Raw genomic sequence first — 18,774 nt, forward strand, 5'->3', positions numbered from 1 at the left:
TCACAACTGAAACTTCTAGCTATGGATATTATCATCTTATCAGAGCCTGCGTCGCGAGTCTCCAGCCATTGAATACTTTCAATTCTCTTCAATTTTGGAATTGAATCATCTCTACTTGCGCTGGCTTCAAAACCAGGGTTATGTAGTTTGACTAATACGTTGCAAATCAGAGCAATTGTGCAATATCTCTGAGCTTATCTACAATTTCCATGGCAATTGGCGAGGAAACCAGTACCACACCAGTCGGAGTAACCACAGGAACTTCTGACAACACAGCTATTCCCCTTCGCGGCAATGTCTTCCCTACAATTGATCATAATCATCCTCTTTACCTACAACCAACTGACACTCCAGGTAGCTCTTTAATATTTCTTCAGTTAACTAGATCTGAGAACTATGCCATTTGGAGTAGATCTATGAGAATTGGATTGTTAGGTAAAAGCATACTAGGTTTTGTTCATGGTAGATTCCTTAAATCTAGGTTTGAGCCGGAATTACATGATCAATAGGAGAAGGTAAATGCTGTAGTTTTGTCCTGGATCATGAATGATGTAAGACCATGACTGTTAAGCAGTGTAGTGTATGCTTCAAATACACACAAAGTATGCGAGGACACGAAAGAAAGATTTGATAAAGTGAAGGTGCTAGGGTGCAATACTTGCATAAAGAGATTCACTCTCTTACTCTAGGCACAATGACTGCTACAGACTACTTCTCTAAACTCAGAGGCCTTTGGGATGAATTTGATGCTATAATGCCCTGTCCTAGTTGCCCCTGTCCGGAGTCAAGGAAGTATCTTGAGCACTTTGAGTATCAAAGATTAATGCAGTTTCTAACTGGTTTAAATGAGTCTTACAGCCAAGCAAAGAGTCAGATCACAATGATGCATTCCACTCTATTTGTAAACAAGGCATACTACGTGATCATAGATCAAGAGAGCCAAAGAAACCTGGCTAATTTCACACAAATCTCACAGGTCACTGAGGCAATACAAAGCACTGCCTTATTCAGTAATAAGAGTGGAAACTTTGCTGGTTCCAATTTCAAACCAGGACCAAATAGAAACATATATGTATGTGAGTACTGTCATCTGAAGGGCCATACTAAGGAAAACTGTTATAAGCTAATTGGATACCCACCAGATTTTAAGTCCAAAAAGAGAGGAAGAGCAATTGGAACTGGTAATTCCTATGCAAATCAAGCTGGATGGATGATACCTCTTACAGAAGATGTAACATGTGAAGTAAATGGTGGTGCCAACAGTGTTAGAAAACATGGACAACAACCACCTGTCAAGGGAGGTTTCACCTCTATGGCATCAGCCCAGCAACAAGCTCCTGCAACCTTCTTCACACTAGAGCAGTATTGGCAGATCATTCAAATGCTTAACAAGGGATCAGATGAAGGATCCTCAACCAAGTCAGCAACTGCAGGTACAGAAACAGATCTTATGTCTATCTATAGTGATAGAGAATGGATTGTGGATACAGGTGCTTCTAACCACATGGCCTCTAGCTTACAAATGTTAAAGGCATACATATTAGTACCAAAATCAAAGAGGAGCAATGTGCATCTACCTGCAGGATGGGTAGTATCAGTTACACACACAAGGTTGGCCTCTATGCTTAAGAACCAAGACATATCTAATGTGTTGTACATACCTGAGTTTCAGTTCAATCTTCTCTCAGTATCCAAACTTACTAAAGAACTAAAATGTTTGGTAATATTCTTTCTTGACTTATACATCTTCCAGGATCTCTTCAATGGACAGGTGAAAGAGATTGGTAGAAAGAAACATGGACTATATGTGTTGCAGGAGAAGCAAGTGAAGGCCTCATGTCAGTATCCCAAACAACAAGTGAATAATAACACCAACACAGGTTCTATGAATAAGACTAGTCATGTTTACATGTCTGTTATATCAGATTCTAGTAGCCTATGGCATAAAAGGTTAGGCCATGCACCATTAGAAGTAAAGAAGCATGAGTTGCTTAGACACTTAAAATCTGATACCCATCAACATTGTACTATTTGTCCTCTTGCAAAACAAAGTTGTCTTTTCAGTTGAGTAATACTGTGTCTGCTTCTGCTTTTGATTCACTACATTGTGATATTTGGGGCCCCTACAGAGTCCCTACCTATGATAGAAAAAGTTTTTTTTGTCACAATAGTAGATGACCACACTAGATTTACTTGGATATTTCTCCTGCACTCAATATCTAATACTATAGTAGTGCTTAAGGAATTTTTTGCTAAGGTTAAAAATATTTTCAGTGCTTCTGTTAAGATACTCAAAATAGATAATGACAGTGAGTTCTTTAGCACAGATTTCAAGGAATTCCTATCTACTCTTGGGATTAAACATCAAAGTACATGTGTATACACTCCTCAGCAAAATGGAGTAACAGAAAGAAAATACATAACTATCCTTGAAATAACTAGAGCATTGAGGTTCCAAGCAGGCATATCTTTGATTTTGGGGTGAATGTGTCAACACTTCTTTCTATCTACTGAACAGGTTTCCATCAAGAGTCATTTACTTCAAATCCCCATTTGAGATGTTTTATTTTCATGCTCCCTCTCCGAGTCACCTAAAAGTATTTGGCTGGCTATGCTATGTAGTTGTCCCTAAGTGCATGGATAAGTTTACTTCTAAAGCCATTCCAGCAGTACTTGTGGGCTATTCTTCTACACAAAAGGGATACAAACTATATTCCCTCCTCTTAGTAAGCAGAAATGTGGTATTCAAAGAGGATATCTTTCCGTTCAAACATTTGAAGTCTGCAGGTACACCTATATTTCCAGTTTTGAACCTGCTACCATCAACTGAATCTACTGTAGAGGTGTCTCAAACTCTTACAAATCAGCCCACTCCTATAAATGATTCAACTGAGGGGGAGGTTTCATTATCTACCCAAGTTCCTGAATAAGCTCCTACAAAAATTATCTCACACTCAACTGCAGATGTCAGTCCTTTACTTGAACCATCCAACTCTATGGAGCTCAGAAGATCTAGTAGAATAAGCAAACCACCAGCGTGGCTGCAGGATTATGTCACTAAACCAATGGGCAACTCCTATGCATATCTTATTTCTTCCTATGTTACCTACTCACACCTGAAGCAACCTTATCAACACATGTTGGCTCTTCACTTAGCTGTGTTTGAACCTAAGACCTTCAGAGAGTCTGTTTCTGATCCTAAATGGGTGTAGGCAATGAAGCAGGAAGTTGCAGCACTTGAAAACAATAACACTTGGACTATTGTAGACTTGCCTCTTGGCAAGACTCACATTTGATGCAAGTGGATTTTCAAAGTTAAATTTAGAGCTTCACGAGAGGTTGAAAGATACAAAGCCAGACTAGTAACCAAAGGTTACATCCAGAGAGAGGGTCTAGATTACACTGAGACCTTCTCTCATGTGGCTAAGATGGTGACTGTTAGGTCAATTATTGCTTTGGTTGCCTCTAAACACTAGTTGACCTACCAAATGGATGTTCACAATGCATTTCTCAATGGTGATCTCCTTTGAGGAGGTGTACATGCATATTCCTGAAGGTTTTTGTGGACAGGGGGAGACAAAGAAGGTCTGCAAGTTGCACAAATCATTGTATGGCCTTAAGCAGGCCCCAAGGCAGTGGAACATGAAACTAACTGAAAGCCTGGTGAAGATGGGATTCAAGCAGAGCCAGTTTGACTATTCTTTGTTCACTAAACGAAAAAATGATGACATTGTGGTTGTCCTAGTGTATGTAGATGATTTACTCATCACTGGTACCAATACCAATCAACTAAATGAGACAAGGAGTGATTTGCATATCAACTTCAAAATGAAAGATCTTGGTGAGTTGAAGTTCTTTCTGGGATTGAATTTGCCAGGTCTAAGGAAGGCATATTGACGAATCAGAGGAAGTATGCCATGGAGTTAATCTCTGAATCTGGCCTAGGTCGAGCAAAACCTGCTGGAACCCTACTTGAAATGAATCAGAAACTAAATTCAACAGAGCATGAAAATTAGATGAAAACCAATGCTGAGGATGAGATGTTAAGAGACCCTAGTATCTTTCAATGATTAGTTGGAAGACTACTATATCTCACCATGACCAGATCTGGCCTATCCTTTGCAGTGCAAGTTCTTAGTCAATTCATGCATTGTCCAAAGGTGTCACACATAGAAGTTGCTCTCAGAGTGGTGAGGTACATCAAAGCTAAACCTGGACTTGGCCTACTTATGCCTGCTGATAACACAAGTAAACTTACTGCCTATTATAACTCAGACTAGGGAGCTTGCCTACAAACAAGAAGATCATTCATTGGCTACTTGGTCAAGTTTGGGAATGCTCTTGTATCATGGAAGTCTAAGAAACAGGACAATGTCTCTAGGAGCTCTGTAGAAGCTGAATTCAGAAGCATGGCTACATGGGCAGCTAAAGTGACCCGGTTGATAGGGCTATTTGAAGAACTTGGTGTGAAGCAAGAACTACCTGTTGATCTCTTGTGTGACAGTAAGGCAGCCATTCAAATTGTTGCCAACCTAATCTTTCATGAGAGGACTTAACACATAGACATAGACTATCATTTTGTGAAGGAAAAAATAATACAAGGAGTGATGAGAACTGGACATGTACCTACCAAAAAACAACTAGCTGATCTGTTAACTAAAGCTTGGGTAAGGTGCAACATGATTACCTCCTCGAGAACCTTGGGCTGAAGAACCTATTCAAGCTATCAGCTTGAGGGGGAGTCTAGAAGAGTGGTGAACTAGTGAAAGCTGTGGCTGTAGAATACTGTCACATTAAGTTGTTTTATTTGCACAGTTAGTTAGTTAGGTTGTTAACACGATAGGAAGGCGGTTAACTCTACTGTAGGTGTTAGTGTATAAATAGCTCTTGCACAGATACATTTCATTTCCAGAAGAAGATAATGGAAGCTCTTCATTTCTCTCTTAATTCCTCTCTCTAAACTCTTCTCGTCTTCTTCCCTATTCATCCTCACAACTGAAGCTTTCAACTATAGATGTTATCAGATTTAGCTAGCGTTTTGCCATAGATTCCCAAATTTATTTTTAAAAACTTGATTTTGGTAAAGTTTGATTTGAAGATGAAAATCTGTTTGGACATAATTTTTTAAAACATATTTTAATTTTTTTTTTGAAAAAATATGAAATATGACTTATACCCATAAGTTCTAAAAGCTATCAAAAATACCCAACAATATCAAACAAACAAACTTGTTAATCATGTATATGCATTTCCTTCATCGATGCCATTCATTATTATTATCACAAACCATATTCCTGAACATATATAAGTTTGGCATAAAATAATTATTTTTATAATGAACTAAATAATACACTATCCTAAAATCATAAATCAACTGCTAATAACACAATTACAAGCCACTATAATTCGTCAAATTACAATAATATTACAAGATCCATCAGTCCAAAAGGAAATTATAGTAATTAATTAGCTGATGGATTAGTTGGTCATAATAGATGGTGAGGTTTTTTATAAATTACAAAAGTTTGGGGTAATTCTTAAAATTGTTAAAAAACTAAATAGTAATATTTTGGGCAAAAAACAGGTCTAGAGCTAGTTTTGGAATTTGAAAATTTTGTTTTCAAAAAAATCTGCCAAAACATGAATAAAATCTATAAACAAACATATTTTGCCAAAAACAATTTGGAAAAAACTTGGCAGAATCTATGTCCAAACGGTGCTTAGTGTCGGCCGTGAATCACTTAATGTATCATTATGTGGGAAAATTTTATTTTGTGTCTCATACAACTGACACTAGTTGTATAAGACAACTTTTTTGTCTCACAGTTTTGTGGACTCAGATTTCTGTGGAACCAGAAGTGTAAGATTGGGGTCCACAAATTTGTGAGACAAAAGTGAGCCTCATACAACTAGTGTAAGCTGTATGAAACACAAAATAAAACTTCTCCATTATGTGAGCTTGGCATCGAGATTCGTGTAAGCCTTATTCTGCTATGAGCTTTACATTGAGAGCTCATGTACTTCCTTTCTTGAGACAAGCTTTGTTCCAATATGGATGGTTTGAGCGTTGAACAAAAGGGGCAGCCGGATGAATTTTGTGGTCTAAAGTCAAATTTTACGTGGGGCCTTAATTTTTTTTAAAATTATTATTTTTTAATTTAAAGTCCATTTTCTAGATTAGTTTTTAGATGTAAAGTTATTAATAATTTTTTTATAATCAATTTTTTTTAATAATTCTTACTCAATTGACAATATAGCTAATCCATTTGGCATCTCTTAAGACATTATTGAGCTTAGTTAAGATTATCTCAATTTTAATTTCGATAAATTTATTTCTGCTGAAGTAACGGTAGTATGAGTTTCGAAAACATTATGCTATACGCAGTATATACATTTGGGAAAGAATCAAATCTTTTTATTTGATTCAATATATCAAACTGTTATCGTCTAATTTTACTATTTTCCTTAACACTTTTAATTCAGAAAATAAATGTAAACCATCAATATTGGTTTGAGATTATTATGCTTCCAGGAACACTCAAGATTAAGGAAGTATTTTTCCAAATTTCCATCATCTAGTGATCTTAGTTTTTAACTCTAAATAGAAACAAAAAAATATTTTCATATGCTTCGAATTGTTCATATCTATTTTAAAGTAATTTTTTTTGTCAACTTTGTATAAAAAGTAATTAACTCTAAAGGATTCTTCGAGAGATTTTGAGACTTCAATATCAATATTCTCATCAAATTATTTTTCTATATATTACATGTTTCTTATGATGTTTGGTTTAATTTTCATTTTAGATGCAATTTCCTTAGTAAAAATCATACCACTTGCAAATTCGTTTACCCCTTAAGCTTTTAAGATCACAAGCTTTAAAAGTCTTTTTTTTAAACTCCGTGCAAAGTCAAACTACCTCATCTAAATTGAACTCTAAGGAATATATAATATATTAGATGTAACAAAATATAGGGCCCCTACAAATGTGAGGCTTAAAATAGTTGCTTTACCTGCTTTAGGGTAAGGCCGCCCCTGCCGTTAACTATATAAATCCCACTACATGCCTTGGCTTATGGAGTTGTCCGGCTGGCATTACTCAGGCCTAGCTTGCTATCCAAACAATTTTTTGAATTACATAAATATGTTTGAATTCATTTGACATATAGACACTTCTAATGTAGCATTAAAAGTGGCATTAAGGTGGTAGGTTCAAATTCTAAGCGTAGCTATTGTTTTTTTCCCATCATTTCTTAAGCCGAGTGTCTATCGAAAACAACTTCTTTACCTTCACAATATAGGGGTAAGGTTTACGTATACACTATCCCCATACTTCACTTTCTGGGATTACAGTGAATGTTGTTCAAATTCTAAATGTGACATCCTTACTTTCATTTTTTTCTTCATTTTTGAATCCCCTTGTTAAAGTTCCTACTCCGTTGTCACTAACAAGAGAGTCACGGCCGTGAAAATGAGAAAAGCGCATGTAAGAACAGAATCTTGCACCTTTATAAGGATGTAAGTTCATTGCAGTACGAGTAAGCTAACAGACAAGTTCTCATTTACAAATAGTTAAGGTACGCATAAAAAGATGAATTTTAAGAATAGCGAAAAAAATTTCCAAGAAAGAATGCATCTTCTTCTTTAGGTGAATGAAGCGATAGAGGGAACCAATGGATGATTTTGATGGAAACGCTCTAAAGCTTTCTTAAATAATTACATAATCTATCAATCACTTTTTACTGCTAATTATTTGATTTTAACAATAGAGTATGTTTTGTGACGAACAAACAAAGGGAACAGTATATATAGAAGTTAGAACTGCTGGTAATTTAGTTAGATAAATAATGATTATACAGTGATAAGAAGTTAGAACTACAAGTAATTTAGTTAGATAAATAATGATTATACAGTGATAATGACGTTAAAATCAGTCACTATGAAATCGCATTAAACTTGTGCTTGGTGGTGACAAGAGGAATTGAGGTCAAATTAAATAGGTTCACGTGCACTGTTTTTTTTCTTTCTTTTTCCCCATGTCTTGAGATGAATTATTTAAGAGAAAAAATGGTTTACCCTTTTCTTTTCCTTTTTTTTCTTTTCTGGATTTACCCTTTTGTAATATATCAGAAAACAATTAATCAGAATTTTTTTTATCACTCTCTCTATATATATACACACACTATATTAAAAGCACGAAAACCCTTAGCGAAATGTCATTCGTCTTTTTTATCCTTATAAACATAGTTCATGTTGGACAAAATAGTCATTTAATTATTTTTCTAATATCTAAAAATATTCATTAATTTATTTTCCTAATATATAGGAATAATCATTTAATTTTTTTCCTAATCATAAATTTTTTCCTTTTTCTGAATTGTATAGGCAAATATTTCCATAAAAGAACTATTATTCCACGTTTTCGTTTCCATGTCTCTTTCTTTGAATATAAGCAATTTATTTTTATTCATGCTCGGATTGACTTTTTAATCATGACATTAATTACTTTTGAGTTGAGTTTAATCTCTATTTAGATTTTACCGCCTCAATTGCATGCAATAAGACAATAAAGACATAAAATTGAATACTAACTTAAATAGTTGAACTTACGCAAGTTGCCTTACATATATAAAACCAATTGACATAATAAAATAACCATTAATTGATACTTAACACTCATATGATTAAATAAGGAGGCATATATATAAACGTTAGCTATGTATATAATAAAGGAGTTCTAAAATAAAAGCACACTTATATACACATTAAAAATAGGGAATATCGCATATGTATAGGAAAATACCGAACAATAATTATTTTAAAAACTTGCTTTTTTAACTTTTCTTTTATGATAACTCAAACAAAATTTTCAGTTTAAAATTCATATAATATTTAAAAAAAAATTATACTCATTAACATGAGATACACGCGCAACGCGCGTGCCCTAAAGACTAATTACATAAATCAAGTAAAAGCCCTAACGGAAATAACCTTGTGGTACGATACAAAAGTAAAAACTTGATGTGAATTGTAAACTCATCTATTCTAATTTTAATGGACATGATTAATATCTGATCACCTTGTCAACCTATGCTTTTGAGCGGTATAGAATATTGGTAAATTAGTAAAAGTGCACTTAGTTAGTCAAAAATATCAATATTAAAACCAAAAACAAATCGAAATTTCAAGTTCCCGTATATATAACAGACAATCAAACATGTTTTCTTGGCCAGATCTAAAAGGGAGGTTCAGAATTTCAAAAGTAGCATAACATGTAGAATCTATAAGGAAATTTTTTCATCTGGATTTGAAAAGAGAAACAATTATATTCTTCATGTTTTAGTGGAAAAAAAAAGTTACTTAAATACAACTAAAAGTACGTAAGAAATAACCATCTATCTATATATATATATATATTGATTATACACATTTAATACACAAATTATACGTATATTATATATTCATCAATTATTTTTAGTTTAAATGATTGGATGAACGACTATTTGGGTTAATTCTTCTAAATATAATATTAGCCCTTCGATCCACCAAATATTTGGTCGGTGACCTATGTAGAAACGAATCCAATTTTCTAGTAAGGGTGATCCGATTTAATATATTTGACTCAAAACATATTAATGTCTGTTATAAAACAATAAAAGAAGAAGAAGAGTATTGCAAATAAAAGTAGGAGAGAGAAATTTTATTGATTTGGGCTGATATACAATGGAATAGAACCTCTCTATTTATAGAGAAAAATAACTTAGCCACCAAATGACAGAACCTTAAAATCTCTCTAAAATATAGACATTCACCTTAAATACAATTCCATTTATAATACTCCCCCTTGAATGTCTATTCAACAGATAATGTGCCTCGATAAAACCTTAACTAAAATAAAACCCAGTGAAAAATATTAAGTGAAGGAAAAAGAGTACACATATCTAACAATACGCTTTTTGGTTGCCTCGTTAAAACTCTTACAAGAAAAATCTAGTAGGACAAAACCTTGTAAGAAAAAAAGAGTACAACGCATATTAACTTCCCCTGATGAGAGCATTAATTCACATCCTTGAGCCTTCGCATTTCAATTGTGTGCACCATCTTCAAAAGATTGTTCGTAGAGATTTGATAAACAAATCAGCCATATTAACTTGAATGAATATATTGCACCTTGAAATCATCATTCTTATAGATATGTAATGTCATATAATATCGTGGAATGACCTTTTCAATATCTCCATAGACATTCTCATTATCATATTATCATGCTTATAGTTATAGCAAGATACATATGTGCACAAATTGCACTTAGGATGTAGTACTTCAGGACCAAGAATTGTATATGCCTTAAAAGATTTAAATCCTTCACACTTCAGGGATTGTCATAAGTTAAGTCAATAAGTATGTGATGACCAAATAGGTCATCTAGAGTTTTAAACCCTAATTTTGTATTTCAAAATCTCAAATACATCATTTTAGCCTTTTTCGATTTGCGTGCGCAGTCCGACCCTGAGGAGTTTGCAAGTTACAGAGCTTCTTAATACCGAATTTACCATTTGTGTTCTGTAAGGACTCCAGTCTTTCTTGCACATTGCCTTGTAAACTTAATAAATTCAGTATAAACTTCCTTTGTTCAATAATCTTCCTTATTACCCAAGCTGCACTCTTAGTTATATGCATGGGGTCAATGCTCCTGTTCTTTATGTAATAAGAATGGATCCATCTAATCCATAAGCAGTTTTTCTTCGTTGTGATTGCCTACATGTGCTTCACTATTACAACTTTGTTCCAGTTACAAAGGTTTATCACATTCAAACCTCCCATTATTTGTGGTAAACAAACTCTGTCCCATGCTACCAAAGCCCTTCTAGATATATCAGCCTGCCCTGTCCACATAAAAGTTCTACATATTGCCTCTATCATCTTGCTAATCTTCTTTGGTAATAAAAATACCTGAGACCAATAAGACTGCATCCCAAAATCACTAACTTAATGAGTTGCAATCTTCCAGAATATGACAACAATTTTGAGGTCCAGCAACTTATCATTACAGTGATCTTTTCAACCAATGGCCAGCACTGTTGGTTAGATAGCTTTTTAGGAGCTAATGATACCCCTAAGTATTTAAATGGTAGGATTCCTTCATTATATCCCAACTCCTCCAAGATAAGTTCTTTCATCCTCTCATTTATGCCTGCAATGTAAACTGAGCTTTTATCTGGATTTGCCTGAAGGCCTGAAGCTCTTGAAAATTTCAGAAAAGCATTCTGGAGTAACTTAATTGACTTCAAATCAGCTCTGCAGAACATGAATAAATCATCAGCAAAACACACATGCATCACTCCTAGTCTTTTACACCTTGGATGAAAATGGAAATCCTTATTTAAAGCCAATTGACTAAATTCCCTTTGCAAGTACTCCATAGCTATCACAAATAAGTAGGGTGACATAGGGTCTCTCTGTCTTATCCCTCTTTTACCTTCAAATAACTTTGTGAGTCCTCCATTTAAGGTCAAAGAGTAGGATACAATTGTTAGGCACTCCATTATCCAACAAACAAATTCGTGTGGAAACCCCAATCTTATCAGCATCCTCTTCAAATAGAATCAATCCAATGTATCATAGGCTTTTCTAAGATCAACCTTGAGAATACATCTTGCAGATATTCCTTTCCTAGTATAGCCTTTGAACAATTCATGGGTGAATAGAATATTATCAGTTATATTCCTGTCTTCAATTAAAGCTGATTGAGAGTCCTTCACCAGATAGTTCATTACTACTTTTAACCTCCCAGTGATGATCTTTGTGATAATCTTGTAAATAGTTGTGCAACATGCTATTGGCCTAAAGTCCTTAACCAGTGTAGGATTAGGAACTTTAGGAATTAGAGTAACAGCAGTGCTATTGATGGCCTTTGGTAGCTTCCCTGTATTAAAGAAATCCAAGACATCAGCAATCACATCTACTCTGATCACCTCCCATTGTTGTGTGAAGAATTCTACTGGAAAACCATCTACCCCAGGAGCCTTGTTAGTTGACATACTTTTAATAGCTCCCATTATCTCCTCCACTGTGACTGCCTTGATCAACTCCAATTGTTGTTTCCTTGTTAGACAAGGTCCCTTTTTTATCACCTCAGCATCTGGACAAGGGTGCATTGATGATGACTCACCCATCAATTTCTTCAAGAAGTCCAGAAATTGCTCCTCCACTTGTTTAGGATCTGTTAATTTAATACCTGCATCATTTTAAATAGAAACAATAGCATTAATATTAGTATGCATCTTCCACTGAGCATGGAAGTACTTGGTATTTGCATCTCCATGTTGAATCCAAGTAGCTCTAGACTTTTGCCTCAACACCTGCTCTTCAATGTCACTCCATTGCTCCACTTCTAACAAAGCTTCCTTTTCTTGTTCTATGCATTCTTGCCTTAAAGGCTACAGAGACAGTTGATGCTGAACAAGTTCCAGCTTCTGCTTTGCTTGAGTCAGTTTCCGCTGATAAGATGCCATAATTGTTCAAGCCTCTCAATGCCTCCTTCAGTCTTCTAAGCTTATACCATGTCCTTGCCTTACCTATATCTCTATCATTCTGCACCCATACTGCTTTCACTATCCTTGTTAATTCAGGATGGTGAAGGATAGTATGGTACAATCTAAATGGTCTAGGATGCAAGTGTTGTTGAATCATACAAGACTAACAATTCATCAGTATAGGAGTGTGATCAGAGACACTAGGGTTCAAATATTCTGCCTCAATGTGCCCATTGTTCATCATCCAACTGAAATTCCCAAAAGCCCAATCTATCTTGCTATATGCCCTTGCATTTTCATCCCTTTTATTGCATCACATATAATACCATCATGTGCTTTAAGGGAGTGAACTGCAGTTTATCCAAGAACTCCTTAAATCCTTGTACCTCTGCCAATGTTATAGGAGCTCAAATTCTATCATCTGTTTGTAAGACATTGTTAAAATCACCACTAATTAGTCAGTCACTTGTGATATTAGAACCTATATCAATAAGCTTGCCCATAACTGCTGCCTTGAGTTCGATTCATTATAAGCATATACAACAGTGAAAAGCTGACTAATTTGTTCTTCCACTTCACAATGAACAAACTGTGCATCTACAATAAGAATATGAATGTGAATATGAGGCTTCCACAATAACTAATTCTCCCATTATATGCATAGTTATAGTTATACTCTACTTTCAGTCCTTAACAATCTTCTGGGTTATTCTTTTTGCCTTGTTCTCTTTCACCCTTGTCTCAACTAGTCCCATTACCTCTACCTTGTACTTTTTTAGAAAGAGCACCAACTCCTTCTGTTTAAAGGGCATGTTCAGCCCTCTAATATTATAGGTATTGACTATCATAGAGGCGTAGGATGGAGTTGTCCACCCTGCCCAGTATCAGCTGAAATACCACCCTGATTCAGAATCTCAAATCTATTTGTGGTATCAATTTGACTAGTAGAACAACTTTGTTCCTCCACAGTAGACACAACCATTCTCTTCTCATATCTTCTCTCATTCATTATTACTTCTGAGAGTGCTGGGAATTCATTCCTATCCAGCTGCCTTCCTTCCATTTGTGAGCCTACTGCATTTTGCTCAGTTACAGCCTCCTTTGTAGCATCAACCATTTGCTCTTCAACTGTTGGAACATTCACCTCTTTTTCTACCCATTTAGTTTCCATCTTTTTCCTTCTTTTGCCCCTTCTCTTTCTTCTGTTTTGTTCTACAAATGCTCAATTTGTCTCTTTTTCCTTGCTCTGTCTGCATTCCTCAGTGGTATGCCCAACTTTTGCACAATGCATACAAAATTTAGGCTTCCAATCATACTCTATGCTTTGATGAATAACTCCTACTGGTGTATGAATTTCAATATCACTTGGCAGAGGATGAGAAATGTCTGTTTATACAAGGACTCTGGAAAATGAAATTCTATCCATCTCAGCAGTGTATAATTCTGTATACATTGGCCTTCCTACTACACTTTCCAATTTAGAGCCTCAGTTGACCAATATCCGACTGACAAATTTGGGAATCTTACCCACAATAGAATCACATTCAAAGTTCAAACACTCCGGATCAAAGAAAAAATCAAGTGACCAATTTTTCAAAATAAATGGCTTATTATGAAAAGTGTAAGGACCTAGTTGCATGACTTTATCCCTATCTTCAGGTGAATCAAATCTAAATATGTACTCCATCCGTTTCAATTTATGTGAACCTATTTTTTTTTAGTCCGTGCCAAAAAGAATGACCTCTTTCCCTATTTGGAAACAATTTACTTTTATGCAATGATTTATAGCCACACAAAATATATGTGCTTCATTTTACACCACAAGTTCAAAAGTCTTCTCTCTTTTCTTAAACTCTGTGCCCAGTCAAATGGGTTCACATAAATTGAAATGGAGGGAGTAATAGTCATCATCATGGTATAAGATCTTTGGAGTATTAACAAAATCCCACACATTTTTAACATAGTTCTCCGTAGATTTGAAATATGGATTTTCACCCAGCACGTACCCATTGAGTGAGTTATTCCAATAACTCTGCTGTTCCTTTATGTCTTCCTCTACAATTGTTACTACAATTGTATCTCCTTGTAGATCTGGTGGAATATATGTGAGAACTTTCCCCATTTGAGAGCTACGATTCCTCTTATAAGGCTTCACCTCACCTATTCTGTTTTCCTATTCAATTGGTTCCTGTTCCTGAGTCATAGATGAAGAATGTACCGTGGATTTTGTTAGGTCGGAAAATTGGAGCTGGCGTGGGATCTCTTCTCCTGTTCTTCGTGCAACTCTTTTCCCAGCTAGATTCTGTTGGCCATTAGCTACACCTTCATTTGGGTCTTCTCTTATCGTTTGTAACTGAAGTGGAAGAAAGCTTCCAAACGTTAGTGGCTTTGCATGCATTGATACAGTTGTGACTGAGCTCGCCGATGGCGTTACAACGATGGTGGCCGGAGTTGTCATGCTGCTGTCACACCTCCTTTTTCCTACACCCCGAAAGGGTATATGAGGGAGTTTGTCCAATTTAAGTGACAATCAAAACGGGATTATTTCATTTAAAATTCAGAGTTTCCACTTGGAATAATTTTATGGTGTCCCAAGTCACCGGTTCAAATCCCGAATCGAGGAAAAGATTGACTCTTTATTACAATCTGCGAACACAGAAATCTGGGTGAGAAATTTTGTTAACCCGGGAGAAGGTGTTAGGCATTCCCGAGTTTCGTGGTTCTAGCACGGTCGCTCAACTGTTATAATTGGCCTATTTACTTGATTTTAATACATGTTTTAGCCTATGGTTCAATTTTAACTTTATAACCGCTTTTATTCATTTTAAGGAGGATTGCGACTTCATTTAAAATACGTCTTGAACCACGTCACATAAATGCACCCGCAGTCTGCAACACATTTTATCTAACATTGTTGAGATTTGGATTTGGGTCACATATTTGCGCACCCGAGTTTAGGAAGGTAAATTTTAAAATACGCACCTAAAGGAACTACACATTTTTCTACTTTGTGAGGGCCGTGGAAATTCAACTAATGGCATACCTCGATTGAGATTTACGTATCATGACCATGCCACGGGAACCGTACCCATAGTCATGAGGTTTTAATTACGCGCCTAAAGCATTCCTACGATGTTCAATAATCCAACACAAAACTAACAAGTTGCTTCCAATTTCCTGGGTATTATTAACAAAACAAAAAGCAACATAATAATAAGCACATATTAAACAACAACAACTATGGTAATTTTAACAAAGAGAACTAAATAACACATTTTGGAGAACTCACAAAAAGGGACGTAGATATGACCATATTGTTGCTATATAGGTAAATTTCAACAAAAAAAAACTAAATTAAATCCAAACATGAATTCCCAATATTCAATATTTGACTAATTAGATATGTCAGAAAGAAAAAAAAAGCTAATACAAATAAAAAAAACAGAAAACACTCACAAATAATTAATAACAGCTACCCATCTATAAAAAAGAACATAAAAATAAAAAATGAGTCTAATTTTATAAGAGCTCTATGGTCAAAAGAAAACCCAGATAATGAAAAACTAGATCCTTCACTGCAAGGGAATCACATTTTGTAGTTAAAATGACGGCGTCAACTTCTGTTACGCTCAGCTCAACCAAGTCAGAAATTATGGAAACTCGATTTGTTATGTTTGGTTCAATGGATGAATATATGGATGAGATATAAACAAGTCATGTCCTCAAGAAAAACAAAAAATTGACAAAGAAAGTAACATATGTGTTTAGAATTGGACAGTCTTATAAGCGAAGAAATTTTACCATAATAGATGAACATATGGTAAAATCAATGTTAAAATCCCCCAAAAAAGAAAAAGTCAAAAATCACTATTATTTATATTCCACACAACAAGCATAAATAAATAACAAAATAATCCACTGATTCATGATACATGAATTAAAAATTGAAATAAGGTAGAAAAGGGAAAAGACCTTTGTATTATATAATTATGTATTGAATGCGATTACACTTCAAATTCGGACAAAGCACAGGTTACCACGGACCAAATTTCAACCTCAAGCACTCGACGAGATTCCCTAACACTTCTTGCTGACCTTGCGAGATCAGCTATTAGCGGCTGTTTTTCTGGCGAAATTAGGAAGAAGCATGGTATAAGGATGTTGCGATTTGCTTGAAAAGGAGGGAGGAGACTCTTTTTTTTTCTTTTCTGATTTCTCACCCTTTTTAAGTCCGATCTTTTTTTGGAATGGTTTATCGTTGCTGGTTTTTATTTTTTTTGGAGAGAAAGATGGGGAGGGGTCTTTGTGTAGCTGCTGCTTCTTTTCTTAGATTCGTTCTTCTTCATTTTAGGAGTTAAAGGTTATTTTATAGGGGTAAGAATTAGGTTAGGTCAAATGGGGAATGGGGTATGGGCTTATTGGGCTTTGGGCCTGAAGGGATTTAGGTCATGAATTTGGGCTAATTAACTTTGGGGTAGGAAGACTAAATCAAAATTTTTTTTTTTTCATTTTTCTTTTCCTTTGATTTTAAAAATGAATTAAAAATAACTTTATAAAGATACTAGTATATTTAAAATAATAAATTTTTTAGAGAAGACATATAATTACCATATTAATGAAATTTAAATACCACTCAATATATACTAAAATGTAAAATATTTTTTTAACTTTTCTTCTTATCCTTTTTGGAAAATAAAATACCAAGTCTATTTTTGTATTTTTTTTTTAAAAATAAAACTAACTAGACAAAATATCAACTAGTTAGAATAAGGGAAAATATTTTTGTAGTTTCTATTTTTAGTTAAAATAAAGTAAAGAGAGCGATACTAAACCTAAACTGAATATTTATGCTAAAATATGAAAAATCTTGGGGAGGGTCAAAAATCACATGTCTACAGCTGCCCCTCTTTGACTGGAAATACGGAGTATTTTCAGACAAAGAACGACTAAACGTATTTTTTGATCTGACCTTATTTAAAGAGACCAAAAGCTAAAGAAAGTAGAACGTGACGGAGCCCCAGTATCTGAGCTGCCTACATATCCTTGGCTATAAAGGAATCAAGTCACGTGTAGTTCAGAAGTAAATGGGGTAATGGAGTATACTTAGGTGGAGAGCCGGTCGAGGTGCCATTCCGTTGAGGTTCCGGTCCGCGATCCCGTTATTACATCAAAAATCAAAAATCAAAAAGACTAACTAAGCCTATCAGCTACGAGTTACAAGATTCCTATCTATGAGTTTTCTGAAGCTTGATCTTGAGTCTTGGTTGGTTCTTCATGCGGACTCTGATCTGAATCTTGATGCTTGTTAGCTGCAGGTGTTGGTTCAATCTTCTTCAGCTTTTACAGATCAAGACGGGACATGCAAAGCTTATGACCTCAGCCCTGTCTTGAGCAACTCACATCTTTCATTAACTCCTGCATTTGGATTCACTTCTTGTCTTTCTTTTTATTTTTTTTTATTCTGGATTGTGACTAACTTCTGTTGATCATCTTGGACTACTGGCTAGCATTCTTGACGCGAGCTTCTTTTGTTGCTGACCTGAATTGCATTCTGAATTGAATTCCCTTTTTTTTCCAGGTGGGCGCCTGATTGCTGAACTTGAACCGTCTTCTCTTGTTACTTGACAGTGTTTTCCCTTACAACTTGAACCATTTTCCCTTGAAACTTGAACCGTCTTCCTTCGAAATTGCTTTCCCTTGAAACTTGAGTTGTCTTCCTTCGAAACTACTTTTCCTTGAAACTTGAGTTGTCTTCCCTTGTTCTCTAGGTGGGCGCCTAATTACAATAAAATAGACAAACAAAAGAAATTTTCCTGCCCCAGTTTGATATTGGGAACATCTGTCAGTGTTAACAAAACTATAAATTACCTGTGCTGCTAATGAAGGATGGAATGATGAGAGTAAAATTAATGACTTGACTAGGATGTGCATCTCCTAAACGTGATTGAGCTCGCAGAAAACTATAAACTAAGCTTGACTAATGTAAAAACTGACCCTATTCTCCAGGCGGGCCCCCTGATTTCAGGAAAACTAAACATTGATAATCTTAAGAAAACTAATAAAATGACTCCCCTTTTTTTCAAATCCAAACTTTCCTTTTTTTTTTCAAAATATCCTAGGAGAAAATTCGTCAGACTAGGTTTTCTATCTTAGGAGAAAATTCATCAGACTAGTTTTTTTTTCTCTTTTTTTTTTGCTTTTGTTTTTTTGGTATCTTAGGAGAAAGATTTATTAGACTAA

The 18,774-nt window shown here is 35.1% G+C and overlaps 2 protein-coding genes across 2 annotated transcripts; one reads left to right on the forward strand and one right to left on the reverse strand.

Annotated features, from left to right (window-relative positions):
* Positions 1-694: 694 nt before the first annotated feature.
* On the forward strand, positions 695-3,212 carry LOC138872488 (uncharacterized). Its single transcript, XM_070150597.1, has 4 exons — positions 695-1,588; positions 1,754-1,950; positions 2,519-2,787; positions 2,965-3,212. Exons 1-4 carry the CDS (start codon positions 695-697, stop codon positions 3,210-3,212), a joined length of 1,608 nt encoding a protein of 535 aa, XP_070006698.1.
* Positions 3,213-10,756: 7,544 nt separating this feature from the next.
* LOC138872489 (uncharacterized) lies at positions 10,757-11,421 on the reverse strand. Its single transcript, XM_070150605.1, has 2 exons — positions 11,050-11,421; positions 10,757-10,951 (listed from the first exon to the last, which is right to left on the reverse strand). Exons 1-2 carry the CDS (start codon positions 11,419-11,421, stop codon positions 10,757-10,759), a joined length of 567 nt encoding a protein of 188 aa, XP_070006706.1.
* Positions 11,422-18,774: the final 7,353 nt, after the last annotated feature.

This window comes from Nicotiana sylvestris, chromosome 1, assembly GCF_000393655.2.
Source record: "Nicotiana sylvestris chromosome 1, ASM39365v2, whole genome shotgun sequence".
NCBI lineage: Eukaryota > Viridiplantae > Streptophyta > Magnoliopsida > Solanales > Solanaceae > Nicotiana > Nicotiana sylvestris.

Coding starts and splice junctions, on each gene's coding strand:
- LOC138872488 (XM_070150597.1), top strand. CDS start 695: ATGACTGCTACAGACTACTTCTCTAAACTCAGAGGCCTTTGGGATGAA. Junction 1,589..1,753: donor TGCATCTACCTGCAGGATGG/GTAGTATCAGTT, acceptor TACATCTTCCAG/GATCTCTTCAATGGACAGGT. Junction 1,951..2,518: donor AGTAGCCTATGGCATAAAAG/GTTAGGCCATGC, acceptor TCTACTGAACAG/GTTTCCATCAAGAGTCATTT.
- LOC138872489 (XM_070150605.1), bottom strand. CDS start 11,421: ATGGAGTACTTGCAAAGGGAATTTAGTCAATTGGCTTTAAATAAGGAT. Junction 10,952..11,049: donor CATTGGTTGAAAAGATCACT/GTAATGATAAGT, acceptor TATTGGTCTCAG/GTATTTTTATTACCAAAGAA.